The following is a 27,921-nucleotide window of genomic DNA, read 5'->3' as shown; positions in this document are numbered from 1 at the left end:
TATAGTTCCATACTATACTATACTATGCTATATTGCTGCCATACTTCATGTTGGGCTTTAATTCAACGTCTTCGACTGTCGTCGCTGGCTTCAATTATTGGTGTGCTATTCCAGTCACGTCCCAGCGTTCGTGTCTGCTCTTCCTCTGGCCCTCTGATTGTTGCTATATTGCTATATGGCCCCGTTCCTTCCATAACTTTTCGTAACGATTTTTTCGCAGCCCAAGCCCAAGCCCAAGCCCAGGCCAAGCCATGCCAAATATAAAACAACAGTACCAAAAATAGCTAGAGAAATTTACAACAATCGCACGCCCCCGAGAAAACGAACACACCCCTTTTTTCATGGCCCCATTGCAATTTGTGGCAAATTTCCACCCATTTTCAGCCTTGTGTAGTTTCCAGTTTCAGTTGTGCAAAACATTTCTGCTTGTTTTTCGGTGGCAATAAAACGTTTCGAATTAACGTTTGTTGCCACACAATTGGGACACAAAGGGATCGAGGGGGTTGTAGCTTAATGGGAGCCTTGAGAATGCTTTATTAGCCGGATAAACTTTATTAAAGCGTGAGTTTTGCCAGCGAATTCCAATCATGCTTCGAACGAGTCCTTCCGATGGGATTTGTTGTCACTTTTGTTGAGAACAATTCTGCAACAAATGTATATTCACATTTGCTTTCTGCGCAAATCAAATGTACACAAGAAATGGGAGACAAACAATTGGCAAATGAAAATTTTAAACTACACAGCCACACAGTTTTAGGAGAGTTTGTTTTATTGTTATTCTGCATTTTCAATTGGAGCCTAGTGGTGACAAAAGTTTGGGAATAAATTAGTCACATCCCATATGCAAATAAAAAAGATCTAACTATTTTTGCTGCTTGTTTTTGTTCCCAAAAAGGTATTGACATTATTTAAATAGGTGCATTTTATAAAGGAAAATATTTAAGTTTGCAAACACTACAGGCGTGCTAAATTCAGTAATATGAAATTTGAATTACACTGTGTGCACTTCACTATATTATACCTGTTATATTTAAAGGGAAATACATTTAATACATTTTATTGTGCAGTCTCTCTGGCCACCAAAATGTTTCACCACATCAGCGTTTTACAAGAACCAGTTGCGTTAAAAATAAGTAGGTAAAATGTAATTAATTTTAATAAATTTGAAAACAGAAATCTAGAGAAATGTTTAGCTTCGCAAGCCTTTAACTTCACTTTCTTAGAAGGGAATAATAAATATGCCATATCAAAGGAGCGGACTTCTTGTCAAGTCCGATGAATCAGCTATCCATTAGCTCTGCTCGTCAGAAAGCAACTTCATTAGCAGCTTTCCCTTAAGTCGCTGACGGATGGACCGCTAATGCTGGCACACTCTCGCCTTTCCCGATCCCGATTTCCCAGTTGCCAGGACAATTAACCCGGGAGAAAGCCGAAGGAGGCGGAGAAAGTGCGGACATACCCGGCGATGGACGGCGAGTGCGAGTTAATGAAATGCTGGCAGTGCCGACGACAATTGGAATAAATTGCTGGTCCGCCCGACTGGCTCGAGTTTGCCGGCTAAGGCCTCGAGGAAAACCGCAAGCGAGTTATGGCTCTCAGTGTGATTGCCATTGCGATGGCCATTGGGAGTGTGGTTTGGCATGTGGCATGTGGCGTGTGGCATGTGGCATGTGAGAGCTGGCAACTCATCAGCCAGAAAGCCACTTTATTCTATTTCCGTTTCCGGCTGTTGTCGCCAGGCGTCCTCCACATCCACCTTCGCCCACTGCCACCCAAACTTTTCTTGGCCGTGTGTTGTTCTAGTCAAGCTGCCGAGTATGTAATGTGTTTCCGCTTGCCACAAGCTGTGGCAGCAAGTGCGTGCCAAGCAGCTCCAGCTCCATAGCTCCAGCTTCAGTTCCAGCAAAACCAATGCAAACCCGTCACAAACCCAATCTCAGATCCATGACTTGGGGCGGAGTCAGCCTCTAGAAACTCAGGATTGCTACCCCTTATTGCACTATTTTTAAGCATATAGCATAATATATTGTATATATTCTATATAAAATATTTTATATATCCACTAAAAAATTTTTTATTTACATGTTGTATTAATTGCTTTTTCTGTCAACAAGACCCTGAATTGTATATGGTAAACTAGTGAATTTCATCCACAAAAATATTATGTAGATTTCATTTTCAAGCTTCCAGCTACATAAAACCTTTGAAGAGATATCTTAAAAACTATGATTTACAGTCTTTTCAACAACATAAAAAGCACGGCTTTAAATAAATTTTAACGTTTGCAAATATGGCACGATCAAAACTCAATTGGCCCTGGTCAAGTTAATAAACTCTTGCTTAAGAGCTGCGGGTACTGTTCGAATTCATGGACTATGGATCATAATAAAAGCCTTTGATATTGATATACCCAGGTCTTTTCCTGATCATAAAACCCCCAAAAGATAAGTTCGTGCTAGTAGGAAATAGAGCGCATATCCGATTCTCAAGGAAAAAGGCGACAAAAAAAAGGCAAAAGGGAGGAGGTGCGAGTTTGGATGTTGCAAGTGGCTGAGGCAGTCACGCCAAACCAACAAAATGACACTCCAAATGTCAACGTCACCGCGGAGGAAGTGTGGCAAACGGGGCCAGAACAGAACATTTTATATGCACAATAATGATGGCTCCGCTCCATGTCCCCATTAGTCTGGCGTCTCCCGCGCCACACGCACATGCACATTTAGTTGCAAGCCAATCCCGGGGCACGCATTTTTACACTACGGATGGAATGAAGACGTTGACGGAGGCGGCGGCGGCGAAGGCGACAAGATATATGAGCGTTGCATGAGCCAGAAGCCAAAGTACTTGCAAATTCCCCGAGTTGACACACTTGGAAAAATGTGACTGGCAGAGAACGATTCACTTTGCCGTGGATTTGTGTCGTTTGTCCTGGAGATTGTAAAGTGGAAAGGCACAAATATGAATTTAATACGATTATCCAGTTTACAAGACATGTGGCAGATAGTTTGTTTGCTTCAATAACGTTTTATTGATGTGTTGTTTGGAAAACAATTGAAATTAATAATAATGTTATAGTAATGGATATATTAATATATAAATATATCTCGAAAAGTACAGATTTCTGGCCAGGGGTTGTTTAAATAGAGTATTTTAGGAGATACTTTATAAAATGCATGGTTATTTTAATACTTTAAAGGGTCTTATTCTCATTTTGTAAACTTCGGCTCTTCGGTTATTTAACCATTGTTCCTTCTTGACCTAAATTAAATTATTAACAAAATAAAGAAATATATTTAAAGAACCCCTCTTTCAGGCTAAGAAGGATCCCAGTTCCACATATATTTTCTTCTCAGTGACTAAGTTTTTGGTCAGTGCTTGGGATTTTGTGATAAGTTGGGATTGCTGAGACTTATGCAGCTGAAGGCGTTAGGCGAAGACGAATTGGGCACAGAGTGCCAACTGCAGGGATAAGCGGAAAGAATGATGGCGATGATGCGGAATCTGGGCCAATGGGTAGCTCCATTATTCCGACGCCCTTCTTCAGTTTACCCTATTTGCCAATGCAGTGGGGTCGGGCAGTCAAGTCAAGTCAACTCGTCGCGACTCGACTCGACTCGACGCAATCTGGCCAAGTATTTTCCAATCTACCACTAAATGCGCTTAATAACTTAAGACCCTGTCCGTGTTTCGACACTCTTCCTCTCCATTGCATACTTTATGAGCTGGGATTATGGTCATTAAGGTGGCCGGCGACCAGCTCACATATGGTACATATATATGGCATATATATATGGCACATGCTAGCAACAGTTGGCGCTCATTTCGTGTGAGTGGGTGGAAGTTGCAGTCTTGGATGGGGTCTCTCTTTCCGTGTGGACCACAAAACGTTTAGCGTTAAGTCGGCAACAGGCATGGGGGTTGGAAGGGAGGGAAGGGGAGGGGTTGTGCTCAATTATGTTTTTGGGGCTCCCGCCGAGCTGAGAGTCAAGTGGTATGTATGTCCCTGGCTTTGTCCTGTATCCTTTATTCTTGACACTCGGATCGACCAAGCCAACTTTCGGGGCACCGTCGTCGATGAGTCACAGCCACTCGGAGGGTTGAAGGTTGAGTTCTAGTTTCGGTTTCGGTTACAGTTTGAGCTTTGTTTTTGTTTTTCCCGCCGCTCGTTTGCCAAATTAGTTTCGGGCTAAGCTGGCGGGGCAAAACTTTTATATTTAGACCCGCTGCCCACTACCACTATACCACTACCGCCATCCCATTTCCTTTTCCACTTCCACCCTCGACAAAGTGACATTGGCCACCCCAAAAATTATCTGACAAAGACAACCCGTGGGGGCTGAGGACGAGTTCAATGACACGACAACGAGGAGATGGCTGCCTATTTAAGTGTTAGGAGGGTTGGGTTGCCATGGCCAAGTGAGTGCCTTTCTCTTGCTCTCCTTTTGACTTTCTCTCCCTCTCCCTCTCTCTCGCACTCTCTCACTCTCGCCCTGTCTTCCACAACTTTCCCATTTTCCTGAGGGGTGCTGGTTCCGCCCCCACGTTGATTGAGCCTCACAAATCGATTTCCATTGATTGATAAAGCTACCAAGGCAGCGCCACAAGGAAAATTCGATTCGGAGATATAAAGCAACGATGTGTGGTATTATTACTTTTTGACTTATTTTTTAGCAAATTCCTATCTTCATTTAGCTTATCCTAAAGAGGGTATTACAAAGTATTACATTTTAAGGCAACTGTATAAGGGTTTTGGTCATCTTAAAGTTTCTTTATTCGTTAATAAGAACTATAATTTTAAACAGAACTCTTTTTTTTAGATACATTTGCAAACAACAAGGAACACATTATATATTTATATATTTGAAATATATAGGAGTTCTTGGGACGAAGTTCTCTTTTTTACTGCATACTTCTGGCCTCCTTGAAAAGTGATTTCAAAATCCCAGCGATATCTGTGGCATCCCCAATGTGTAATAAATTTCTTTTACTGTACAAACTGCGGGAGATAAATAGCCTAAGCCATCCCGTTTTCGAATGAAATTTGAAGGAGGGCCCAGAAAGACCCCGGGCATGGTCAAATACTGTGGTTAACTCAATGCACAATGCGCAATACCGATAAATCAATATAAAAAACAAAATGACAAGCAAAATGCCACGTGTTCTCCGCAATTGGCACTGTGATAAAAGATACGAAGCACTCTGACGAAAACCTGAGAGGAAGAGAAGAATTGAAAAGCAATGAAGGTAGAGCAGGGGGGCAAAATAAAAACATTGTACAAATATTCAGAGCACTTTCCACATTCATTTATTAAGCAAACAAACGGGGGGTCGATCCGCCAGGCAGACGGCGTTGGGTTGGGTGTGCAAAAGGGGCAGAAGGTCGCCCGGAAGGCGACAAATGGGGGATGGTGCTCGAAAGCATTAGGTGGGCGGATTCAGATAGCGACAGGCGTCAAAGGTCGGGCCCCTTATTTATTTCCAATTCCAATGCCGTGCCATTTGTCGGGCGAATCTTTCCACACCCCCAATTAAACAAGCGAACGAGCAAACTGTAAAGTGGGTGCAATAGTGAATAGATGCAAACATGATTAATCTTAAGATGCTCATGTTCCAGTGAGTAACAAACTGTTTAAACATTTTTAAGACAAATATTCTAATTTATATTAGAAAAGTCTAAATAATTATACTTCATCCAACGAACACTTAAAGTCCAAGACTAGCTTCTATATCTTGCAACTGTTTTAGTCCTCTAAAATATTTGTATCCATAACAAAATTGTTGCTAAGAGAATATTTGGTACTATAGTTACAAAGTGTAGTTCTGACTATGTTTATGTTTGGAGGCTAACACAATTTTATTTAACTTACAATTTCCACAATTTTGTTCGATCTTAAAAAAAAAAATGTTAACACCCGAAATTAACATTATGAAAACCACAATGAGAAATGTAATTTACTTAATTCCTGCTTCTGAAATGAAAGTACCAAATAGATCGGAAGGCTTATTTCTAGAGCCAGTACAAGCGAAAGGGGAAAACTTTTAAGGATTAAAAATACAGGACTGCTTCGAGTCATAATATAGTACATGGTCTGACCACAACTACAACTATAGTATATCGGGTCTATCGCTTCCACTTGCTCTCCCTTTCTCTGCGGCTTTCAGACGCCATTGGCGTTTTCTGAGAGCCAACGGTTTTAAGAATCGCCCAGAGGCACGTACGAAATGCAGGAACGACGGGGCAAAACGAGGAAAATCAATGGAAATTTATGTGACTCAAATATCAAACAATTTTATTTCCCTTGTCCTTACCATCGGCCGTCTGCCGCAGTATGGATTGCGATATTTTCAACAATTTTTGTACATTTATTTGGGTCCCGTCCTGGAAACCTACGCGACTGCAGCGAGCATTGAAAATTCCCCAAGAGGACACTGTACGGGGCCGATAGCCGGTTTAAATTCGTGTGCATTGTGCATGCTTAATTGAGTTGTACCCTCCTCCGGGCTGGCACTTTTCTTTTTCTTTTTCATTTTCAATTTCTTCCTGTTTCTGTTTCTGTTTCTGTTTCTGTTTCTGTCCCTGTTCTTTTGCCTTTCATGTGGGCGGAATTGGTGGTGGGCGTGGCCACACGTGGCCGTATGTGTGAGCACTTCAAACAGTTTATCGAAGCAAGCGCCCCCAAACCCAAACCCAAACTCAAACTCAAACCCAACTCTACCCATCCGAAACAACCCACTCTGTTGATTTAGCCCTGCAAAATGTCCTCGGCTCGTAAATCGCGCACATCGCTTCAGTTGATTTCCATGTCACTGACAAAACACAATTTGCTTTCGCCTTTTGTGTACATAGCTAAATTCTAGATGGGCTATTTCATTCAGCATACAAAACACAGCATCGTTGCAGGGGGTAAAAAAGGTTTAAAGGTAGGGATGTGTCCACACTTGTGACTGAAGAGGGCGAGCGTTTGAACAGGCCGACAGGCCAGCAAATAACATGGCCAAGATGATATCTAATCTCAAGAAATCAAAGGGGTATTGTCACACGCTCGATAGGGATGTTGTTGGGAGAGACACTGATGGGCAGTATTAATATGAAGAGAGCAGAAATGTAGCCAGCTTCGGCAAGCTCAATTATATCCACCCTTTCAGTAAAATGTGCTATATGCGAAAACCGACGAGCTTATGCCAACGGCAGCTATTTGAAATGGTTCTTAGACTCCCACAAAATGTAAAATTTTTATTGAATCAGTGAAACACTACTATATCTCGATTAAATATTACAAAAACAATGAACCTATACCGGTTATTTTATTTCTGAAGGTTCTTTTAGAAGAAATTTATCGTGGTAGCTTTACAACTGACTGACTAGTTTGCGGAAAAATGATCAGTCCATCGGACTTTCGATTCGACTACTGTTGCTTATCAAAAATATTAATTGTTTGTCAATAATTGTATAGGTTCGAACTTGTTTCCTAACCTGCGTTAAAAGCTTTTGTCTAATGAAAATGATGGGCTTAAAAGCTGGCGATCAAATTTGCATTCAGCTGTAAGCCAAAAAGTATTTTCAAGGGAATTGGCTTGTTAAAACCAAAAAGTAAATAAAAATATGTCGATGCCACACCAGTTTGCATTGCGTTAGTGAAACGATTTGTTTGTTTAACAATGAAGGGAAAGTAAAGTCAATTAAACAAATGAAATTGTTTTAGTCCGGTAAATCGAACAAACAACAACAAAAAAGAAGGCACAATGTTGTTAAGTGCCTCGAATATTAAATACCTGGAACTCACTGACTTTCTACTTGGTTTGCTTAAAAACAATTGGGGAGCAAAACCTCAATATACAATTGCAAAAATTTCAAGTCTTTAGTTCTTAAACTGAGCTTGCAAAGGGTATTAAAACTGACGAACAGTCATGCAAGGCTATAAGTATTTTATAGAGTCCGAAAAGTCATCCTTTGCAGGAAATTGATATTCCCCACTGTTCGAAGAGTAGTGGGTATAAAAAGCCATTAAATTTATTTAATCAGTGCTATTATTTGCTTTCAATGTTAATAATTTGATTCCATTTGAAACCTATTGCTTTGGGATTTGCGCAAGTAAGCAAAAACAATGAAGTGAAATGAAAAAGCAAAGGGATTTGAAGTAATTTAACAAATATATATATATATTTAGGACAGTGCCACGCTATAATATACATTTAAATTATGCATTAAGACCCCTGAAGTATACCACAAAGGGTGGGAACAAAAGTTAAGGTAAACTTGGCTGCGGCCCTCAGAAAAGTTGTATATCCCTTGAACCCATTCCGACGCTCTTTGGTGTCACTTAATGCTTCCGGAACTTACGAGCCCTTTCATCCATATTCATCAGGGCCCAGGAAGGGACAAAGCTGCCCAGGATAAGCAACAGTGATGGGTTGAGTTTGTAGGGCGAGTGAGAAACTATTTTTATTAATTTTACAAATGAACGCTTTGCTTTCCAATTCGACGTGGCTCCAGAACTTACCGCAATAAGCCTAGAATCCACAGCCCACAAGACCACTCCCACACCTCGCCATCATCATCATCATCATCATTACCATCACTTTCATCGTTTGTCGTCGTTAGGAGAAAGTTTAGCAAGCCGCAGAAATGATTGCTGTCACTGATAAAGCGACTGTTGGTGGGGGGGAGGAAACGGGGGAAAAGTTTTCACTACTTTCGGTTTTAATTTCGCAAATTGCATTCGCCAATGTTATTTATTCAATCCACTTGCTGCTTTTAAGCAACGAGGAACAGGTGCAAGTGGCTTCGCCGCTTGGACTGTCACATCCTAGCGATGAAGCTCGTTTATTAACACGATTCTGGCTGCGCGGCTTGCTACCATATAAAATATACTTGGCTGCCACTTTAGTCCTTCTACTCTTTGGATTTTCCCCCATCAACCAGCTCTAATCGATTTTTGATGAGATTTTTGTATTCAATTTGGGGTTTTGATAGGTAACGAGGTACGCATCGCGAATGGTGGGAACTTCAGGGGCGTTTCAAGAGAGTGTCAGGGGGGTTTAAGGGAGTTTCAGGCGATATTTGGGATGTGTAAGGGAGTTTTAATGGTTTCAGGGTGTTTCAGGGCGTTATAGGGAATTTTGGATGGGGGAGATTGAAAGTTTTCTTAAGTGTAAGTATAAACGGGGTGTAGCTCCCGAAGAAAGATGAAAATTCAAAGCCGGGGCAGGAAGTGGAAGTGAAAAAGATAAGGGGGAGGGCTTAGCTGAACAACGCTGCCAGTGACATAATTCTGCACCGCTTTTGTTTGAATTGCCAATGGAAGGGGCCGTTAAAGCGAGGCCAAAATGGTCGGAGAAACTGGCGGGATAACTAACCAAACGCCTTCGGCGGTTAAGTAAAAGCAAACGGATCTTTTTTTTGTTTGGCTTGCATTCGCTTGAGCTCTATTGGATTTACGCAGTTGCTCTCGTAACTGGTCTAAGGTTTCCCTGCAATTCACTTTTCTCAGCAATGACCTCCCCCAATCTGCCAGGCCCTCTTATTATTTTTAGGGATTCTTTTCAAATTGGATGGTTAAGAGTGGGGTTCTTAAGTTTCCTTTAAATTAAGTAAGTTTCTTGAGGAAGCTCAACCTAATGTCGTTGTTAGTTTGTTTGGGGAGTGGAAAATAAAATGGTAAGAACAAATTCTAAAAGATGCAAGGTTAAATTGTAAGTTTTGGCTTTGGCTCTCTAATCTATTTTACAATGTGCAGTTTATATTTTCAGTTAATTTAATATGTTGTATTAAACATTCTTCTTTCTCTGAGTGTGGGAATGATTTGTGTGGCCTTAGTAATGAAAATAGGTCACCAGTGCGTTTATCCTTAATCCATCGATTTCTGTTCTCCTCTCGACCGTAGTATTCCACGCTGTCTATCTCACAATCCCATCTCGTTATCCCTTCTCACTACTTCTTTTTTTTCGCCATTTTCCCTTCTTTCGTCAGTTTCGCAGTCTTAGTTTCGCCTTCGTGCAAATCACATTAGTCGGCGCTGAATCTTGGCAAAAAATCAGAGAGCAGTGAAAGACTGATTGAGCCAAAACTTCGAAGATGGCTCAACTCGCAACTCCCTCCAGGATCCGCCAGTCCTCATGTCACCCGTTCTCTTTTTCCTCATTGAAATTGGCAATTTCGTTTTCATTTAACGCTGACGAAATGCATTTCCTGAAATGAGCAGCGAGCAGGACGAAGCCGGAGATGGAGTCGTGAAAAAAGGGTCAGGGGATGCAGGATGGAGATGCCTGGCACAGCAGTCCACTCCTCTGGCTTTGCGCAATGTCAAATGCTGCAAGGACGCAAGGGCGCAAGGACGACAGCCGGAAGTGCAGTACGGCCACTGGGCAATGGCAATTGCCAGGGTCAAAGGGGCACATTAAGTTTAAAACATTGGCATGTGCTTGAGCCCAGTGCAGCCAGGTGCTCTGCTTTTTTGCAGCAACATAAGACGACCGGGCCAACATATGTGAAATGACTGTCATTCCTCGTATCCCGGACCTTGGCAACTGATTAAGGCATTCTGGCTAATTTCGTTGCACCTGTGACACGACACTGAATGCAATTTAATTAGTCTGCTCCTTGTGACTTTGACAGGATGATAACGAATGGATGAAAGGTCAGGCAAATACGGGTTCAAAGTCAGGTGCTGTCCAACCTAATGTAAATGAGATAACTGTGCACTGTGAAACCTGTCTTTAATGGCAAGAGTTTCAATGGTTTGGGTTGGTTTAGCAAATAAAATTCAATAGTTTCTGATGCGCAACTAATGGATTGAAGTTCTTTTTTTTGACACTTTACCCTTAATCAAAAAGGGATAGCAATGCTTCAATTTCCCTGAACTTACTGGCAAGAACTTCTTGGGCTTTGGGATTCGTAAACACTACGTGATAGTTTCTGATGCGCAACTAATGGATTTCAGTTTTTTTTTTGACAAAAATACCTACAAATAAATTTAAATTATCAAAAGGGGAGAGCTTTTATTGAATTTTTTCCCTCGTTAATGACACGACATAGTTTCGGATGCCTAACTAAAGGATTATAACCTATTTTGACAATAAGACTTAGAAATACTTTGAAATAGTCAAAAAGAAATAGAAAGATAATTTGTTGCACACTAATAATACCCGTCTAATCCGCTGGACTATATTTATTAAAATATATTGTTAAAATGCACAGTTTCCTTAGCATGGATTCTTTCAAATTCACCTATACTACCAACTCAATTTTTAAATTGCATATAAAGTATTCTGATCCCCCCATTAGACATACAAAAAACCGCAGTTGGTTTCCATTTCAAACCCTCCTTGTTCTTTATTTCGAGTGGTCTTAAGTTCCCACCTGACTTTTCCGGAATGGAGGCTTTAATTCCCCTTTAGAAGGAGCTGCATAAGTTTTGTTCGCTTCGCTTATCTTCAGCAGAAAAGGGGGAGACAGAGATTTGTGTGGCTCAGCTCGAACTACAACCTTAGCCCTTAGTTCCCCCCATCTGACCTCAAAACTAAATCGAAACTTGCAATTGCAGTTGCAGGACAATCTCGGCGTTATCCTTCCGTTGTTGTTCCTTCCTCTGGCCGAAGTTTGTGCGGCTCGTAAATTGGTGAGTCGGGGAGCACAACAATTCAAATAGAAAACCAAATACCTTTCCGATCTCAGAATCGAATGCCAGTTCTCCATACGCGTGCTTGTCATTTTTTATTTATCTTTGGGTATACATTTGTGCGAGATGGGCAAACTTACCGAAAGTCCTCGAGTTACAACATGAAACAAGTCGATGCCGGAGACACCTGTGTGAGAAATAAGCGCAGAGGAGAAGAAATCCATTAGTTCAGTGCTCGACAGTTCATTATAGCCCCCTCAAACCTCCCCCAAAAGTATTAATGATGCAACTGTCAAAGTTTTCGGGCCGGGACTGTACCTGCTAATGAGGCAACTCCAGATTCGCTCCAGGGGGAGCCCTATATTTTTTGGGTAAATTGAAAAGAATTAATGACAGCCCGGGGGAGTCAGGTGTAGACTGTTGCCACCGCGTCAAGGACATGCCAAACATATCACGTAAAACATTAAAATATTGCCCAGCCAGCAGGGGGCGAGAGTGGAGCAATGAGATGGGCAAACAATGTTTGCCGTTGCCAAACGGAAATGTTGTTAAGGAAAATGGAATATGGAAAAAAGTAAGGGGAGCGCAAAAAAAAAAAAGCTTGGAATGAATTAATAAAATGGGTGTGCGGTGCGTTGGGGGTGGCAAAGAAAACAATTAAAAGAATTTATTGCTCCAGTTTAATGAATTTTCAGCTTGTTTGCACGCACACACATGCCAAGTTTCTGAGTTGGGGTGGCTGCCAGCCTCCTCGGCAGATTCATTCAACCATTTGATGCATAAGGGGACTAGAGCTTGAAGGTTAGAGGCTCGAAGGCCTAAAAAAGCGCCACAGGTGTAAAATGCTTATAAATCTGCGGGCCCTTTGTCTGCGTGTGTGTGTGTGTGAATAAAAACAAATGTTATTGTTGAACATTGCTTAATGAAGTTTTGTTTTGTTTTTTCTCTCGTCCAGAATACAGGATTTGAGCAGCTGCTTAGACAGGAATTGATGGGCAGCCAGGAGATATGTTGCACAGAGCGAACAGAGATGAGCCAGCTGAGACGCAGTGTTAACCGAAATCATTTTTAATGGTCCTGATGAAATGCTTTTGTTTCGCATTTATCCACCTTGGCCCTTTTTGTTTTGAATTTATTTGCGCTAAGGCAATTAAGAAAGCTGCCAGGAGATGCCAGTGTTGGAATGAGGTGCGACAATATCAGATAGTCAGAGGGTGTCGATTCAGTTTCACCTGCGAAAATGTAAGCCCCAACTAGTACTTGGAAAAAAAGAAAATATACCTTTTAAGCTATACATTTTGTAGAAAATTACTAGAGTTCGAAAATTAATAAAAAAGTTGTCTAAAAGTATACAATGAAAAAATAGCGTCGTTTTTCAGGATAGATCGCAAGGACTTTTGTACTCAAAGTATAATACAATATAAAAGACTTTGCGACAAGGTGCATTTAAGAATTAAAGGCAGTGTTTCGAAGATAATCGGAAGACAGATCAAATTACAAAACGGTGTTGATGAATATGGATTATCTAGTCGGAATAGTAATTGTAAGGGCCAGACAAAAACGTTACAATCGGCTAGGGAGTGTTGATGGAAAAGCTGGTGAGCTGGGCAATTCGAAACCAACTATGCGGCGCTCTCCCGGCTTCTTTCCAGCCTTTGGTAGTAAGAAGAGGGGCAGTTGGTGGGAGGAAAATTGAGGCAAGAAAGTGGATAGTGAACGTGGACAGGAGGACGCATAAGGTGCGGTCTTGGCTTCTCCTGGCTTCAATTATGAAACAATAAACAATTTGCTTGGCCCTTCCCTGTCATCTTTTCCGTGGCCTTTTTTGCCTGGCGGCTGCTGCTGTGCTGCAAATTGGCTGCGACACTCGACCCCCTGCCCTCCATTGACAACCACTGCCTGGCTTGTTGTCACCGCCATTTCGCCGGAAGCAGATCTTTGATAATTTTGTTGTGGCACCTTTTATATCATTTTTATGCCATTGCAAGGTATAAAAATTTCAGTGAAAAGTTTGCAAAGTATTCAGAAACAGGTCTATCAGTTTTAAAACTATAAAGATACAAGTTTCCCAAAAGTCTTCGTTCTGATTCAGAAAATATATAAGTCGAAACTTTCCGAATGGGACGACTATAACATATAGCTTCCAAATAAAAATTCTATATAAGGTACAAGGTATTTAAGAAAATAAGTACTTTGTTGAGGTAAAAGGCACATAATTTGTCAAGTATCTAGGTGAGGTAAAATTTAATTTAATATTTAATTTGTCTAATGGCTGCAAGGGTATTCAAACACCCGCATGCCGACATTGCTTTCTATCTTGTTTGTTTTTCAATTTTCTGGTCTGCTCCTGCCAGCATTTCCCCGATAACTTTGGTAGCTGCAAGGCTCGAGTACAAATTTTAATTCTGTCTGTTTTGGTTTTTGGCCTTGCCTTTCGGCGGCAGACAGCAGATCTCAGTTCTGCCCACTTTCACTGCACTATTCTCTCTTTTTTTTTCATCGCCAGCAGGTTGTTAATTTATTGGAATCCAGTTTGAGCTTGGCAACTGTTCGCAGGGCAACGGCTGAGGCAACTTGGCCTTGGCAGCGGTGTGTTGTATTGGTTATTGATTCCGTCCTGCCACCTGGTTGGCAGAGAAACCAATTCAACTTTTTTTTCTTATTTTCCTGAGTTCAAATTTCTGAAAAGAGCCGTACTGGCTTAGAGCTAAAGTATTTAAAGCCGGTAGCAACAATTGAAATAAAAGCTTCGAAAACAATAAGCCATTTTAAGTCTTCTTATGATCATCAAACATACTAAGCAGCCTACAGAGCACTCAAATTATTATAGAAAATAGTTGGGAAATTGAAAGCATGTATTTTATTGTCATCCCAATTAATAGCAATTGTTCATCCTAATATTTTGTATTAAAGAAGTAGATTATATAAATATTAAAGCTCATAAAAACTACAAAAACTAGTCTTTAAGTTAAGGGCCCGATTTTTTAAAATGTATATCAACTATCAATCAACTATAGGTATTTTAATTTAATATGGGCTAGGAAAGATAGTTTCAGTTAGCACATATGACAATGCAAAGGTATTCCAAGTTTGGTTTTTCCTTAATTCAGTGAGAATAAATGGCTTGTGCTCATTTTTTGCTTTGTAGAAATTTGCGCAGTAAAATCCAGGCTAAAGGCAAAAGTCAATTTGCCAAGGTTGTCTGGCTTTGGTGAAAAAGAAGGAAAAAAGGAGAACTGCTCGTAAATCTTTGGACTTTTCACTTGGCACTGACCACTGCCTTCCTCCCACTTTTGTGGCCTTAAATATTCATTTGTCGGAGTTGAAAAATTGAACTATTCTCGATTTTCGATTTGGATCCAGATTCGGTCCTTTTTTTCTCTTTCGAACAGTTCAACTTGGGTGTGAACTTAAATTTAGTCTGAATGGGCGGTGCTTTTTCTCGGTCACTTTTTGTACTTTGTAGTGGCCCGATATCGACGTTGGCACAGGCATCGATGAGGTCAGGATATTAAGCCTTAATTTATGCAACGATTTCTTTGCGCAACGTGTTTATCGAGCGCCTCTCAACACAACATTGCAGCAAAAAGTGCTGTTCTCCAAGGAAGTGAAAAATAAAAAAGGAAAGTATACAGTTCTAAAATCATTTATAGATGTGTCTAAAAGTATGCTGTGAAAAACAGTTCTTGGTACTTCATTATAAATCCATCGTACTTTCCTACTTTAAACATATGGTTGCATACTTTAAGACAGTTATTAATGATTTTTCCATATTTTCCATTTTATTTAACTGTTAGAGTTGTTCAAAATTTGGTTAAGAACACTCAAACAGGTACAACATTCCTTTAGGTGGACTAAACAATGAAACCCTTAGATCGCTTAACACGATGTCAATGCATTTAATCTAAGCATTTGGAATTCAACCATGTTTTGAAAATCACAAAATGCAAAATGCCCCAAAAACTGAGGACACTTTACAATTTGCGCTGGATTTAACTGCGTGGAGACAAAGACATAGATTCAGATGGGAAAGGCAGCTAGATGCAGATGGTATATGGCATATGGGATGTGGTTGAATGCCTGGATGGCTTGGTGGCCTGGTTGGTTGGCTGCTCCCACGAGTGCTGAATGCTGGGATCTGGAAACTGGGAGCTGGGAGCCTACAGCTAAGAGCTGGGGGATTGCATTTTACTCAAGTTAACTGGGGCGCAGGATAACACACAAGAGTCTGCCGTTGTTGCGGCCTGTGCAGATGTTGCAATACAGCAATACAGCAATACGGCAATGTTGCAAGTGAGAATGCATCATTAGTGCAGGAAGGCCACGTGTTGCTGGCGGAAGGAGCGAACGGGGCACTCGAGCCGCAATAACCCACTGGGAAATGGATATACCACTCTCGGCGGAGGGGAAAAGGAAACCATGTGGCAAATGAGGCTAAAACACAAGTGAAGCCAGGCGAAACCAGAAAAGACGTCCTCGTCTCGTCTCCATTTCTGTCTCCATCGCCATCGCCATCGCCATATCCATGTCTCCATGTCTCCATTTCCTTTGCCAAGTGGCAGTGATGGATAGATGCCGGCAATGGATGGAACAGGACAGCAGTCAACGTTCATTTCCTAGCCGAGAAACTAATATTCAAGCCAGGAGTAGAGTGCAGAACAGCGAGAAAGATGTACATGCTGTAAGCTGTGCGCCTGACTGAATTTGTTGGAACACCAAGATTGAGTTATCAATGAGACATTTCGGTCAGGACATGTGTATTATATAAGACATGGAAAATATTATATTTAAAGCGATTACCTATATTTATTATCTATTAGTGGCTTTGTTTGCTTAAGTCATTTTAAGCTGTTATTTTTATTTTGACTTGAAATTAATGTATTGTAGTTTGGCGTGAATTTCTTACAATAAGTTTAAGTCCCTTTTCGATTTTGTTTCATTACATACTCATTTTGTAAACTATAAATGTTGATTTAGTTAATTTGCTTATTTATGACATTATTATTTTCATATAATTTATCACACTTGATAGTTGAATATTCCGAAAAAAAACTATGTGAAGCAAATAGGTGACTAAATTAAATTTAAAAAACCAAATGCTTACAAAAAAAATGTTGTCGTTCCCAAGTGGCTAAATAAACAGAGAAAATTGTAATTTTATAAGCCAACCAAGCCAGTGCCATGTATTTTTAGGAATGTTTACCGACAATTTGTCACCTGTGTGGCACTCTAGTCGGATTAAGAACACGCCTCGGGTCACGATGACTTAAAACGCTCGGCACAAGCAAAACAAGTGAAAATTCAGACCGAATATATCAAAAACTGTCCAAATCTCAAAGTGATATCTTTTCTGGCTGTAGTTCTCGTTTAGTGATTCTCGTGTTTAACTGGAAGTTGCGATGCCCAAGCACACTCCGTACACTTGGCGAATCCCGGACTTCCCCGGCGATGGCAGCGATGTGTCCTGGCAGGATCCCACCCTGCTGGTCATCTGCCAGAAGGCCGACGTGGACACGGCGATCCAGCCGCTTCTGCGCTCCCTAAAGCAGCCCTTTGCACCTGGCCTGGTGGTCAGTGTCTTTGTGCACGAGACGATGCGCGAGGGCTTCGTTGGGCGTGTGCGCGGCTCCATGGAGCACATGCACCGCCAGGCGGCCGGCCACGCCCACTACCGCCAGGCCCTCGAGATGGTGGACTGCCTGCAGGCGGAAGTGGTCGGCATGCTGACGCCGGACGACATCCGCTTCCGGTACAAGATGACCCAAGACTCGCCCATGATCGTGTGCGAGTTCGACCACAGTTTCTTCGGCGGATCGAGACCCTGCTCTATGGTGACGCTACACACCTTCCGCCACGCCTCCGAGTTGCCCGGCCTCCTGGCCAGGGAGCGGGTGCCGTTCGTAAGTGGTGCCGTCTGGGGCGCCAAAATGGCCACCGTCTACGAGGCGGCCCTATATCTGGACCTCGTCGTCGTCTACATCAACTGCCAGGGAATTCCGCTCACTCCCGTCCAGGAGTTCCTCCAGGCAAAGCAGCCGCACGTGGTGCTGGCCAGGTACCACCACTTTGAGGTGATTATGCATGCTGGCCAGCACCGGGTGATCGTCTATCCGGCCAAGGTCATCTGGGAGCCACCAGTTCGAGCGTCGGCGGGAGCTCAGGACCAGCCAGCCTCGCTAGGTACCAAGGCCATCACCCATGGGGTGGCAAAGAGTAAAAAGCGGGGCCCCACCAAGTCTTGTCTCACATCGTTATCAAAAGTTTAAATAAAGTGCAGAGTAATGAAAGAGTTAATATCAGCGAATGTTTATCTAACATATTAAGCTCGCTCTGTAAAGACTTGCCTAAAAGCTTTTCAAATATGGAGAAATTGTAGGCTGCTTAAAAGCTTGTTTATCAATTTTGCTACAGCTTTGATGTAAATCAAACTTAAGTCTTTGTCTGCAGATAATCTGAAAATTGTAGCCAAATTGTAAAGTATTCCTGCAATCTGTCTCTAAATAAGTCAAATCCTCAGGAATAATACAAATTTGTTATTAAGTGGAAGTTCTGAATACCAAATGGTTCGAAGTATTAATTTTAATGGAAAATTAATAGTTTTTTTTCCTGGTCAGCGTGGTAAAGACTCGTTGATCATTTGTATGTGGTATCTGTATCCAAGTCTTTCATATCTGTTTTTTCTCCCCTTTACCCCCTTTTTCAAATCCGCAATCAGGGCCTTCAGAAGCATCCCCAAGCCATAAACAACAACCGACGCGTATGTAAGTGGGCGAGAACACAGAAATAGTTCAAGTGCCTACATTCGGCAAGCCAAAGCACTTAGTCGTGTGGCGCCGCTAGCCCTAGCACCACCCACCACCCACCACCCACCACCCAACACCCATCTAGCTTAACCCACCACCCACTTTTATGGGCGCTCCACATCTATCCGCGATTTTCGCAATGAGTTTCACTTAACTTTTGCGTCACTTAAATGTAATTTGTCGAACTTTTTGGCGCAGCCTTTGGGCTCTCTGCATATGTGTGTGTGTGTGAGTGTGTGTGTGTGTGTGTGTGTGTGTGTGTATGGGGGGCTTGGCACATTCAAGGGGTGTTGTATATGTGTAGCTGTTGTTGCCGTTGCCCATTCGATTGCATTCGCTGGCGGCATCGCTTCGTTCGCCACTTTTGAGTGCATTTCAGTGTAATCAAGCGCCCACTTCAGGAGTGCCCCACCCCCCTCCGCCAATGGAAACCCCCATTTTGCAACCCTCACTCTGTTGCAGTTTAATGCTTTCTAGCATTTCATCATTTGTTGCCAGCTTTAGCCTGCCAACAACAAAAATGCTCTCCATTTTTTTTGTTCACCATTTCGATATTGTGAGCCTACAGAAAGTAAAAATGGGGAAAATGTGGGACTGTGGGGTTGTGAGGCGGTGGCTTTATCCCAACCCTGATGCATTGTTTTCATATTTGCCACCCCCTTTTTGGCGCCTGGCCGTGTTTGCGAGTGGCCTTTTAATGCAGCCGCTTAGCGCGCGTGTTGCAACTCGAGTTGAGTTGAGTTGAGTTGAGCTGAGTTGTTGCCGCCGTTTTGTTTGCCCTGCCGTTGGCAACGATTTTCATTATTTATTTCGCTGACCCAGTTGCCGCCGCTTGGTCCATGCCCTGACCCAATTTTCCCAGCCAGTCAGTTTCCTGCATTCCGAAACGAATCGAAAAAAAACAACGAACTTTCAGCGCTGCGACGTCCTTTCGATCGAACAGAAAGTCCAATCAACTCGGATAATCACTTGGCTTGGGGAAAGAGCAACATTTCAAACGAAACATGGTTCAATTTGGACAAAACAAGCCTGATTCAAACTTTGCCCTCTGTAGCAGTAGTAGTATTTAAGTACTAAAGCACTAAACTTTATTTAAGTTCATTCCTAATTTACATTAACTAGATCATTTTGTTTTCTCTAGCCCAGCTTTTTGGTTATTTGATTTGAGCTACAAGAGAAAATAAACGTTAAATAAAAAATCTACACAATTATTAGCAACAAACTGTTGTCAGTTTATTAAAAACCAAAACCAAACATAGCCCAGATCAATTGAGTAACCAGCACTTAAGCTGTCCCTTTCAATCGAAATACAATATTGCAAACATGGCTGCATATTCTGCTCAAGTTGACCGACGAGAATTGACCTCAAAGTTGAAGTCTTTGATCTAAGACTCAACTGAGTGAAGCAGCAATAACAATTGATATGACACAAGCTGGCAAAGAAACTCTAATTCTCCTGTACAAAAGAGAAAATTACATGATTAAGGTGAATGCTGGAAGAGAAGTAATGCTTGGAAAGAGTTCAAATCGGATTGAAAGCTACTCGAATGAACCTGGAGGCAGGTCGGGACTGGGGACTTAGTGCTTCGAGGAGGCATCCAGCGGGAATTAAAGGGGAGGGAGCGGCAGGAAAATTGGATTGGATGGACATCATCAAATTGAGTGGAAGATATTGTATTAGAGGGGATAACACGACGGGTCATGTGGGGAGAGATGACTGCCTGGAACAGGACAGGACAGGACAGGACAGGACAGCCGAAGTCAGAGATGAGCGAATGAGCGAATGAACGAAATGAAAATGACTGACTGCCAACAAATCCAACTGAACTCATCCAGCCCGTCCTTTGCAAAGCTCCGCTCGGGGCAACGAGGTCCTTCGGTCCTTCCTGGGACAATTACAAAATTTAGATTATGTTTTCCTTGTCTTTAATTTTTTTTCATTTTTTTCCCCCTCTGTTCCTGCCACAAACAATGCAGGCTGAATGGTGGGAGTGCCATGGGCTGGGGGACTGGGTGGCTGGGTGGCTTGGTGCTGATTGACAGGAAACAACGCCAACAAGTTGTTGACGGCGCTGCCACAAAAGGGAGCGGCATGGGCGGAAGGGGGCGTGGTGGGAGCAGCTGTTACCCAAGCCGGTTCTGAATTAACTTGCATTGTATGAGGGCAGACAAAGACTCTGGACGCCTGGCAAAAGTTGGAGGCGAGACAGAGGATACTATACCTTATATACATAAAGTGAATAGGACGGTGGGAATGTATAACTGAGGGGCAGCTGCTCGGCAACTTATGCAGCGAAATGTTTGCATCGTCCGCTAGCCATTGTGCGACGGCGTTTAAAAGCCCCGTCCCGCCCACCTTTGCAACTTTTCGACGACCCTGCCCCCGGCCACATATTCCGTTGCATCTCGGAAGTTCGCACACTTCTGCTTACAAGGCACACCAAGTTTCCTTCTTCATGGCCTGCACTGCGAACAATTTTCGATTGGTATTAGCTATTTGTGTGGTTCGTGAAATATATTTTATTTGGTTTCCATTTTAACATTCTTTTTTTTATGTGATTTGAATTTCTGATGTGATTTATTCGATTTATCCGGAAACGATACATGTATACTTGACTTTTGTCCTTTGAAAATAGGTTTCAATTGAAATGTCTATTTAAACTGGATTTTAAGATTTGAAATGTATACTTTTACACGCCTTTTTGACTAATTTGTGGCACCTACAACATTAAATGTTTGAATTAGTTTTCTATGGCATACAAATAAGCAATTAACCATATCATAATACCATCTGCAGGGATAATAACATAAGCAAGTAGCATGGACAAATTGAAAAGTTTATTGGGGGAGCAAGTCAATTGTGATGGAATTTTTTTGTCGGTGTCTCCACATTGATGCTCGGATGCCGACGCAGTGCCGACGCAGTGCAGCCTGGCAGCCTGGTAGCCTCCTGGAGATAGCTGGCCAAGTGCTGGCCAATCCACCGTCCTCGAGGAGGAGTGCCCACCCGGCTTCCAAGGACTCTTCTTTCAATAGCCTTTCACTCGAATGGACCGGCGAAGGTGAAATCGGAGGAGGACGTGGTCGTGGGTGGTTGGTGGTGGCTGAACGGAGGTTGGCAGGTTGCAAACTTCTGTTCCACCGCCCATGCCGCTGGCCAGGTGCTGTTGCCACTGTTGTACGGAAACACTACAAGGATAATGGCAGCGGCAACAACAACTGCTTCCGAACAACAATGAGTGGCTGCCATGTTGCAAAAGTAATTCAATTTGACTTTTTGTTTTGAAGCTGTCGAGTGGCACAAGGGATGCTGCAGTACTCGAGGATTGGCAAGAACAACGCCAGCTGGCCAAGAAACTTTTCGGAGGCGGTGGGATAGGTACTGGTGCCGGCCATGACGGTGTATAAGCTCCACTTTCGACGCCCTGCCAGAGTGGTCGAGAGCGTCAATTGATTTAGTCATTGAGTTATTGCCGGCCATTGCTTTTCCACCTGCATCCCCTCCCCCCACTTCTGTTTCCTCCCACGCCCCTCCAAGGGCGGCTAACTTACCTGAAGAGACCCCTTAAGATATCCTGCTATTTTCGAAAAGAACGATGACCAGCTACACAATATATCGCTATATCCGTTTCGTTTCAAAAACTCAGGCAGCAATCAATATTAATATCAACAGTTTTGTAATGTGATCGTCTTTTGATATATCTATACTCATATTTCTGACTTTTTTGTAAGGGCTACATCATCATTTTTTGCAGAAATTCGAAAATCTGAAAAAATTTTAACTGTGAATGCCACTCGATTGGAAATTTTATTACGAGTTCAACGGTGTATGACATTCGAACATTTCACCATTATTACCCAAGGTATTAACACAAAAAACAAGTTTTTAATGTGTTTTTTGGGTTTTTTGGGCGATTTTTCAAACAAATTTATTCCTGAAGAGTCTTTTTGTTGTAACTTTGGTATTCCCGTCTTAATACATATAAATGTAGAAATGTCTTCGATAAAACCGATATCAAGTCAATAGGAGCCACATTTGGCGATATTTAAAGTTTCGATATTTGTAGCAATACGATATTTTAGATATTACGAACGATATCTTGGTCGATATGTCATTTCGAAGTGTTAATTTCGATAGCTTGTAATAGTGTATTGCCATGTAGCAGCATAGTTCCTAAAAGAGTCTTACATTTAAAATTGTCCAATTTCCTGTTCCTTCAAGCTTAAGTTTAGGAAATACATTTTGTCTTCATCGCTAAGCAATGGATCTCAATGCAATATATTAATCTAAGCACTCAGCACTGGCAAAACACCATCCAGCATGGAGATCTGAACACTGCCATTGAAATGCTGTGCAATTAATGCTCGAAACTGTTGTACGTGGGTTTGCCAATGCGGCATAATGTTTTAGTCCCCTGGCCAGCCATATGGCGCCGCAGTCTATCATTGGAAGGCAAATCACAGCCGGCCCCATATTAATTAAATAATAATTTTAGCAATTTGGTTTTGATTACATTTACCCATCCTCCCTGTGCGTTTGCTTTGCGTCTTGCTGGACAGGCCGCAGAACGACTGCGTCGCCAGGGAAGACAAAGTCGGAGGACACCTTAAGTGAGCCGCTCCCCTGGGGCAAAATATGATTTGTGGTCAGGGCGGGCGACGAAAATGATGAAGCCATAGGCCAAACTAACAATTAAAGTAAGCCAGAGCAGGATCCGATTCCGAATCCGAGTCCGGAGACCAAAAGCGGAGGTGCGGACAAACAAACAAACTGGCAACTGCCGAGTGCCGAGTGCTGAGTGTCTAGTGGTTTGAGTGGCAGGGCAAGCAAACAATGGTCCAAGATACAATATACATGTTGGGGATTTGCCCCGGCTGTGGTTATATATCTTAGATGGGATTCCGGGATTCCGGGATTCGGGGCGGGGACTGGAGCAGTACAACTTTTGGGGCCCTGATTGTTGAAGTTTGGTGTGTGGCAGGAAGCCCATAATAGTTTCTGACATTCCGGCACGACACGACACGACACGCCATGCCACGCCACACTTTCGCAACTCAGAGCCAGCCTTGAGCACTCGAGTTTTGTGAGTACCGAGTACCGAGTACTGAGTACCGAGTACTGCCTGCAGAGGCAGTAAATTGCATTTAAAATGCCATAAATTAAGTGACAACAACTGATGATGGCGCCGATGCTGAGGTTGGGCCATTGCAGTTTCCACTTTTCGTGCGAGCGGCTATTAAAATGCATTAAAATTGTTTTTAATGTCAGTTGCATAGACGCACACACACACACACACACACTTTTTCATGTTGTGCAAGTGAAACCGGATAAAGGTCACACACATACACCCAACACACACGTGAAAAAACACACAAGCCGACGCTTGAATGCATGCATTAAAAAAATAAATTAAAAAAAAAATAAGCACAAAGCGCTGCGACCTCGGCCCATTCCACCCCTCTGCTAATCCAATTTGTCATAATTAAATTACTTTAAGCCACTTTCCACTTGCCAGGACTTTTTTCCACCCGCCTGCCTACTCTTGAAAAGTTTTTGGAGGCCGCACTTAGTGCGCGCATAAACCTCAATTAAATGCTCGCCCCGAACAAAGGCGAATCGGAGCGGGAAAATCGGAGCAAGGCAGCGGGAAAAAGCGTAGGAAAAGCGGGGAAAAGCGAGCAAAAACACGGCGGGCGGGAAAGTGCAGCATGCTCTCGGGCGCATAAATATCGAATGAGAAATAATTACAAGAGCTTAACCAAGCGATTTCGATGCTTATTACACTGCACTCGCTGCCCGGTCATATTACCCATCTCTTTCTTCCACCCAATAGCCACGCCCCCTTTCCGCCCATATCATCCGGAGAGATAAACGCAGACACACACATAAACATTTATTAAAACGTCGAGGCAATAAAATGCAAAGTGCCACCACTTTTAGAAAATCACGAGCAATGGGAAATGGGGTGGAAAATGGAATGCAGGTGGAAAATGGAATGCAGGTGGAAAATGGCATGCAGTGTGATATTTAAGCGAGATGATGCAAGTCACTCATCGTCAATATGTGATTAAAGAAATGGGCTCAGCTCCCAGGTTATTGGTGTATCAATAGTCCTTTTTTTCAGTTTGAAGGATCATTTTTCCCTGTCTGTCCAGTTTAATTACTCATACGCAGTGTTGCCTTGTCTTAAATATCATTAATCAATAAGAAAAAGATAACGAAAACATAATCTCAGTCTTTAAGTTTAAGAACAGGTTCCAGTGCACAAGTTTTTTTTTAACACAACAACACTCGGTGATTAATCAGTACCAAAAATATTTAATTCAAAGTGAAAATATTTGGAGCTACCATGATTTTTCTCTGGGTGCATAATAAAATAAGCGGCTTATTAAAATAGTCCAGTTTTTTTACGGGAAACAAAAAGTTTGAATAGACAATAAAATATATTGCATTATTACATATTAGCTGTGTTGGCTGGCTTTCTTTATGCATGTACACATTTATATGCTTGCTAGCACATTAAAATCAATGGGAAATCCACAGTCATTAAAATAAGTTGAGCCTTTATATTCAAAACAAATCAAGCTGGCTTATAACACGTTTTGTTAAAATAATTGAGTTGTAATGCATTTCGTAATATTCGTGTAAGAGGATATCAAATCAAATCAAATTAAATTTGATATTAATTGGACGTAATTTAACGATGATTAATTTACTCGTGAAATGCAATGGAAATGTTTTTGGCTTTCAAATGTACAAGGCACATTCAGTTTCAAAAGCAATTTAGTTCTGTGTTGCAGCTAATAGAAAATGACTCTAATGTAATGTATATCTAACTAATTGGCTAATGACAAATGAAAGAGGTAATTTTTGGAAATGTTTTTGCGCAATTAGGAAGATGAATTTTATGATGAACAGTCAATGCAATGAGAGAAGCCACAATCAAAACGGAAATGTCCAAATTAATACGCTTTTCACATGCATTCAATTGGCAATTAAGAAAAATAAAACAGAAGATTATTTAAATTAAATTTTTAAACGATAACCATTAGTAGTAGTTTTCTTTTCAAATCAGCTAAATAAAAATAAAAACATTAGTTCAAGAATATAGTTAACGGACTGGTTATTCTGAATAATTCCAAACTAAAAGCATATTGTGTTCGCCTAAATATCGTCCTTTGTATGCAATTTAAATGTGCATAGAGCGTAAAAATGTTAGCCTCATCAGCTAAGCGCTTAGTGCGAGCATTTACCCGGAAAATCTCCGGTAATTGGAAAAAAAAATCAATTAATTGGAATCGTGCATAATGAATGTCGAACAAACGTGCTTACAGGCCCGAAAAGGCAAACAAACCGACTTCCGATGACAAAATTACTCATTTACAATGCAATTTTGGCACTATATAGGAGTCGTGTCCATACACGTGTGTATACGTATACATAGGACTATGTATTACATTGTATCCCCGATGCTTTTGTTCCGAACGACAGTAAATCATTGACCGAAATTGGTGCGCTTCAGCGGAGAGCTGAGCAAACACGGCGTAAATTAATAAATATTAAAATGTCCAGCCATGTCCTGGCCACTGCTCCATCTCACTTCCTCCTGCTGACTTACTCATCTGGCACTTGAAAGTGAACAAAGCGATAAAAAGCACAAAACACTCAGCCGACCCGTGTGGGGCAGATAGGGCGAACAAACTTCTGAGCCATTACACAACAAAATGGCGTTAACAGCGCAGCAAATATGGCGAAAATCCGGAAGGAATCGTCCCAGTGATACCTTTTAGTTGGATTGGGAGAACATCGATAATTTTGGTTATCGATTTTGTCACTTTCAATTTTATCGATGGTAACGAACATTTCCCTTTCTCCTCTGCGAACTGTTGCTAACATAATTTATTTATAAGTCGTTATTTATTGTTAATTTTAATGTTTTAATCACCTTTGTTGATTCGCTCTCGAACATTTTGGAAATGCAGTGTGACCTGCAAGTTGAAATTTTCAGCATTCTTCCAGAAATATACCCCATTATAGTTTTGTTTTTATATTTTACATACCTAGCTTTACATAAATTCTTTTGCAATGCCAACATACTTTATTTTATTTGCAGGGTGCATGGAAACCAAGCGAAACGATATATAAACAACAATTCAAATGCAGAAAACATTCAAACACACACACACACACAGACTCAAACTGCACTGCACGTATTGAAATAATATTTTTACATTTCATGTTGCCAAAAGGCTTATCCAGCGGACAGACGGCAGTGGAAACTCTCTAACGGCGGCAAAAAATAAGGAGGAAGTGCCGGAAAAACCAAGTTCAACCACAGACGGACAGCAGCTCCACGGGGAGTAACCGAAAGTGGTACGAGCGGGGCCCCGAAATATGCAATGATAATCAGAAAGGCAAACAGAAAGTGCGGACTCCATGAGGGCCATCAGGATCAGCATTTTCCTCCGCATCCGCATCCGCCTCGGCATCCGTATTCGCATCCGCATCAATGTCAACATCAGCAGGCGAAATGCTGTTGGTTTTCCCATTGGTTGCTGATGTTATTGATTGTGATTCTGCACTTAGAAAAAAGATGATAACTTTAAGGTGGAACGCAGGTACATCATTTGATCAGTCAACGCCATAGAATGGATCAAATAGTCAAGATTACTGGACTACAAGCAATATGAATTTATTTGAACTAACTCCATTAGCTTTAATATTAAAAGTACATATATTATGAAAATAATACTTTAAAAACTGTAAGAAATACTTTAAGACTTTATCTACTAGTTTTAATTTTCAAAGTAAGTAATGGTACTATTTGGAACAGTGTAGTCCAATATTCTTTGGTACAAATTTTAAAAATATTTAAGGTACATTTTTGCGTTTTGCTGTCCATACATTTTTCTGGCTGTGATTCGGATTCAGCAGCTCCTGTTTGCCAGTCAATCAAAGCATTGGGAGCACTGTGGCAGCACCACCGCACCACGGCACCACCATGTGTGGCTTTGGCTTCTGGTGACCCACCCAGCACCACACGAGCAGCACTAATTGTGATGGATTAATTGGCCGGGTCAAGTACAACCACATTATTTAGATGAATTTTTAAGGCCAATGACAATTGTGCTAATGGTTTCAGGGGGCTTTTGGACCTGAACGAGGCTGCAAGACTCGCAACAGGTCAATTTAATCCTGAATAAGAGTAGGTAATTTGATTAACATCATAATCCTCACGATATGCCAGTCACCGTTTAACATAAATACTTTCAATTAGCTTTTGTTTAACTATTTACATTAACTAATTAATACCTGTGAAATACTTTACTGCAATGCATACGAAATTAGGGGAAGTTTCTGCCCATAAATATATTATGAAACTCTAATTACCCTACTTATCTACCTAATTTTGTGTTGTTTTCTTGAACAAAAAATATATACAATCAAATTGACTCGTGCTGCGCTAGTATTTCCTTGACATGCATTATTTACGAACTTC

General features: G+C 41.7%; 2 protein-coding genes across 2 annotated transcripts in view; one reads left to right on the top strand and one right to left on the bottom strand.

The window, feature by feature from the left end:
• LOC108140872 overlaps positions 1 to 27,921 on the bottom strand; it is a 94,230-nt gene that overhangs the window by 22,050 nt on the left and 44,259 nt on the right. The window contains 1 exon segment of the mRNA XM_017263902.2: positions 11,759 to 11,805. The gene's annotated coding sequence lies outside the window, so the exon portion shown is untranslated.
• LOC108140875 lies at positions 16,894 to 17,912 on the top strand. Its single transcript, XM_017263905.2, has one exon. The coding sequence runs from the start codon at positions 17,018 to 17,020 to the stop codon at positions 17,882 to 17,884; it is 867 nt and encodes a 288-aa protein (XP_017119394.1). The 5' UTR covers positions 16,894 to 17,017; the 3' UTR covers positions 17,885 to 17,912.

Source organism: Drosophila elegans, unplaced genomic scaffold (genome assembly GCF_018152505.1).
Source record: "Drosophila elegans isolate 14027-0461.03 unplaced genomic scaffold, ASM1815250v1 contig_149, whole genome shotgun sequence".
Lineage (NCBI taxonomy): Eukaryota > Metazoa > Arthropoda > Insecta > Diptera > Drosophilidae > Drosophila > Drosophila elegans.
This window is presented reverse-complemented; position numbering and strand designations above follow the sequence as displayed.

Bases quoted from the DNA above. Each gene is read 5' to 3' on its own strand.
- LOC108140875 (XM_017263905.2), top strand. From the start codon at position 17,018: ATGCCCAAGCACACTCCGTACACTTGGCGAATCCCGGACTTCCCCGGC.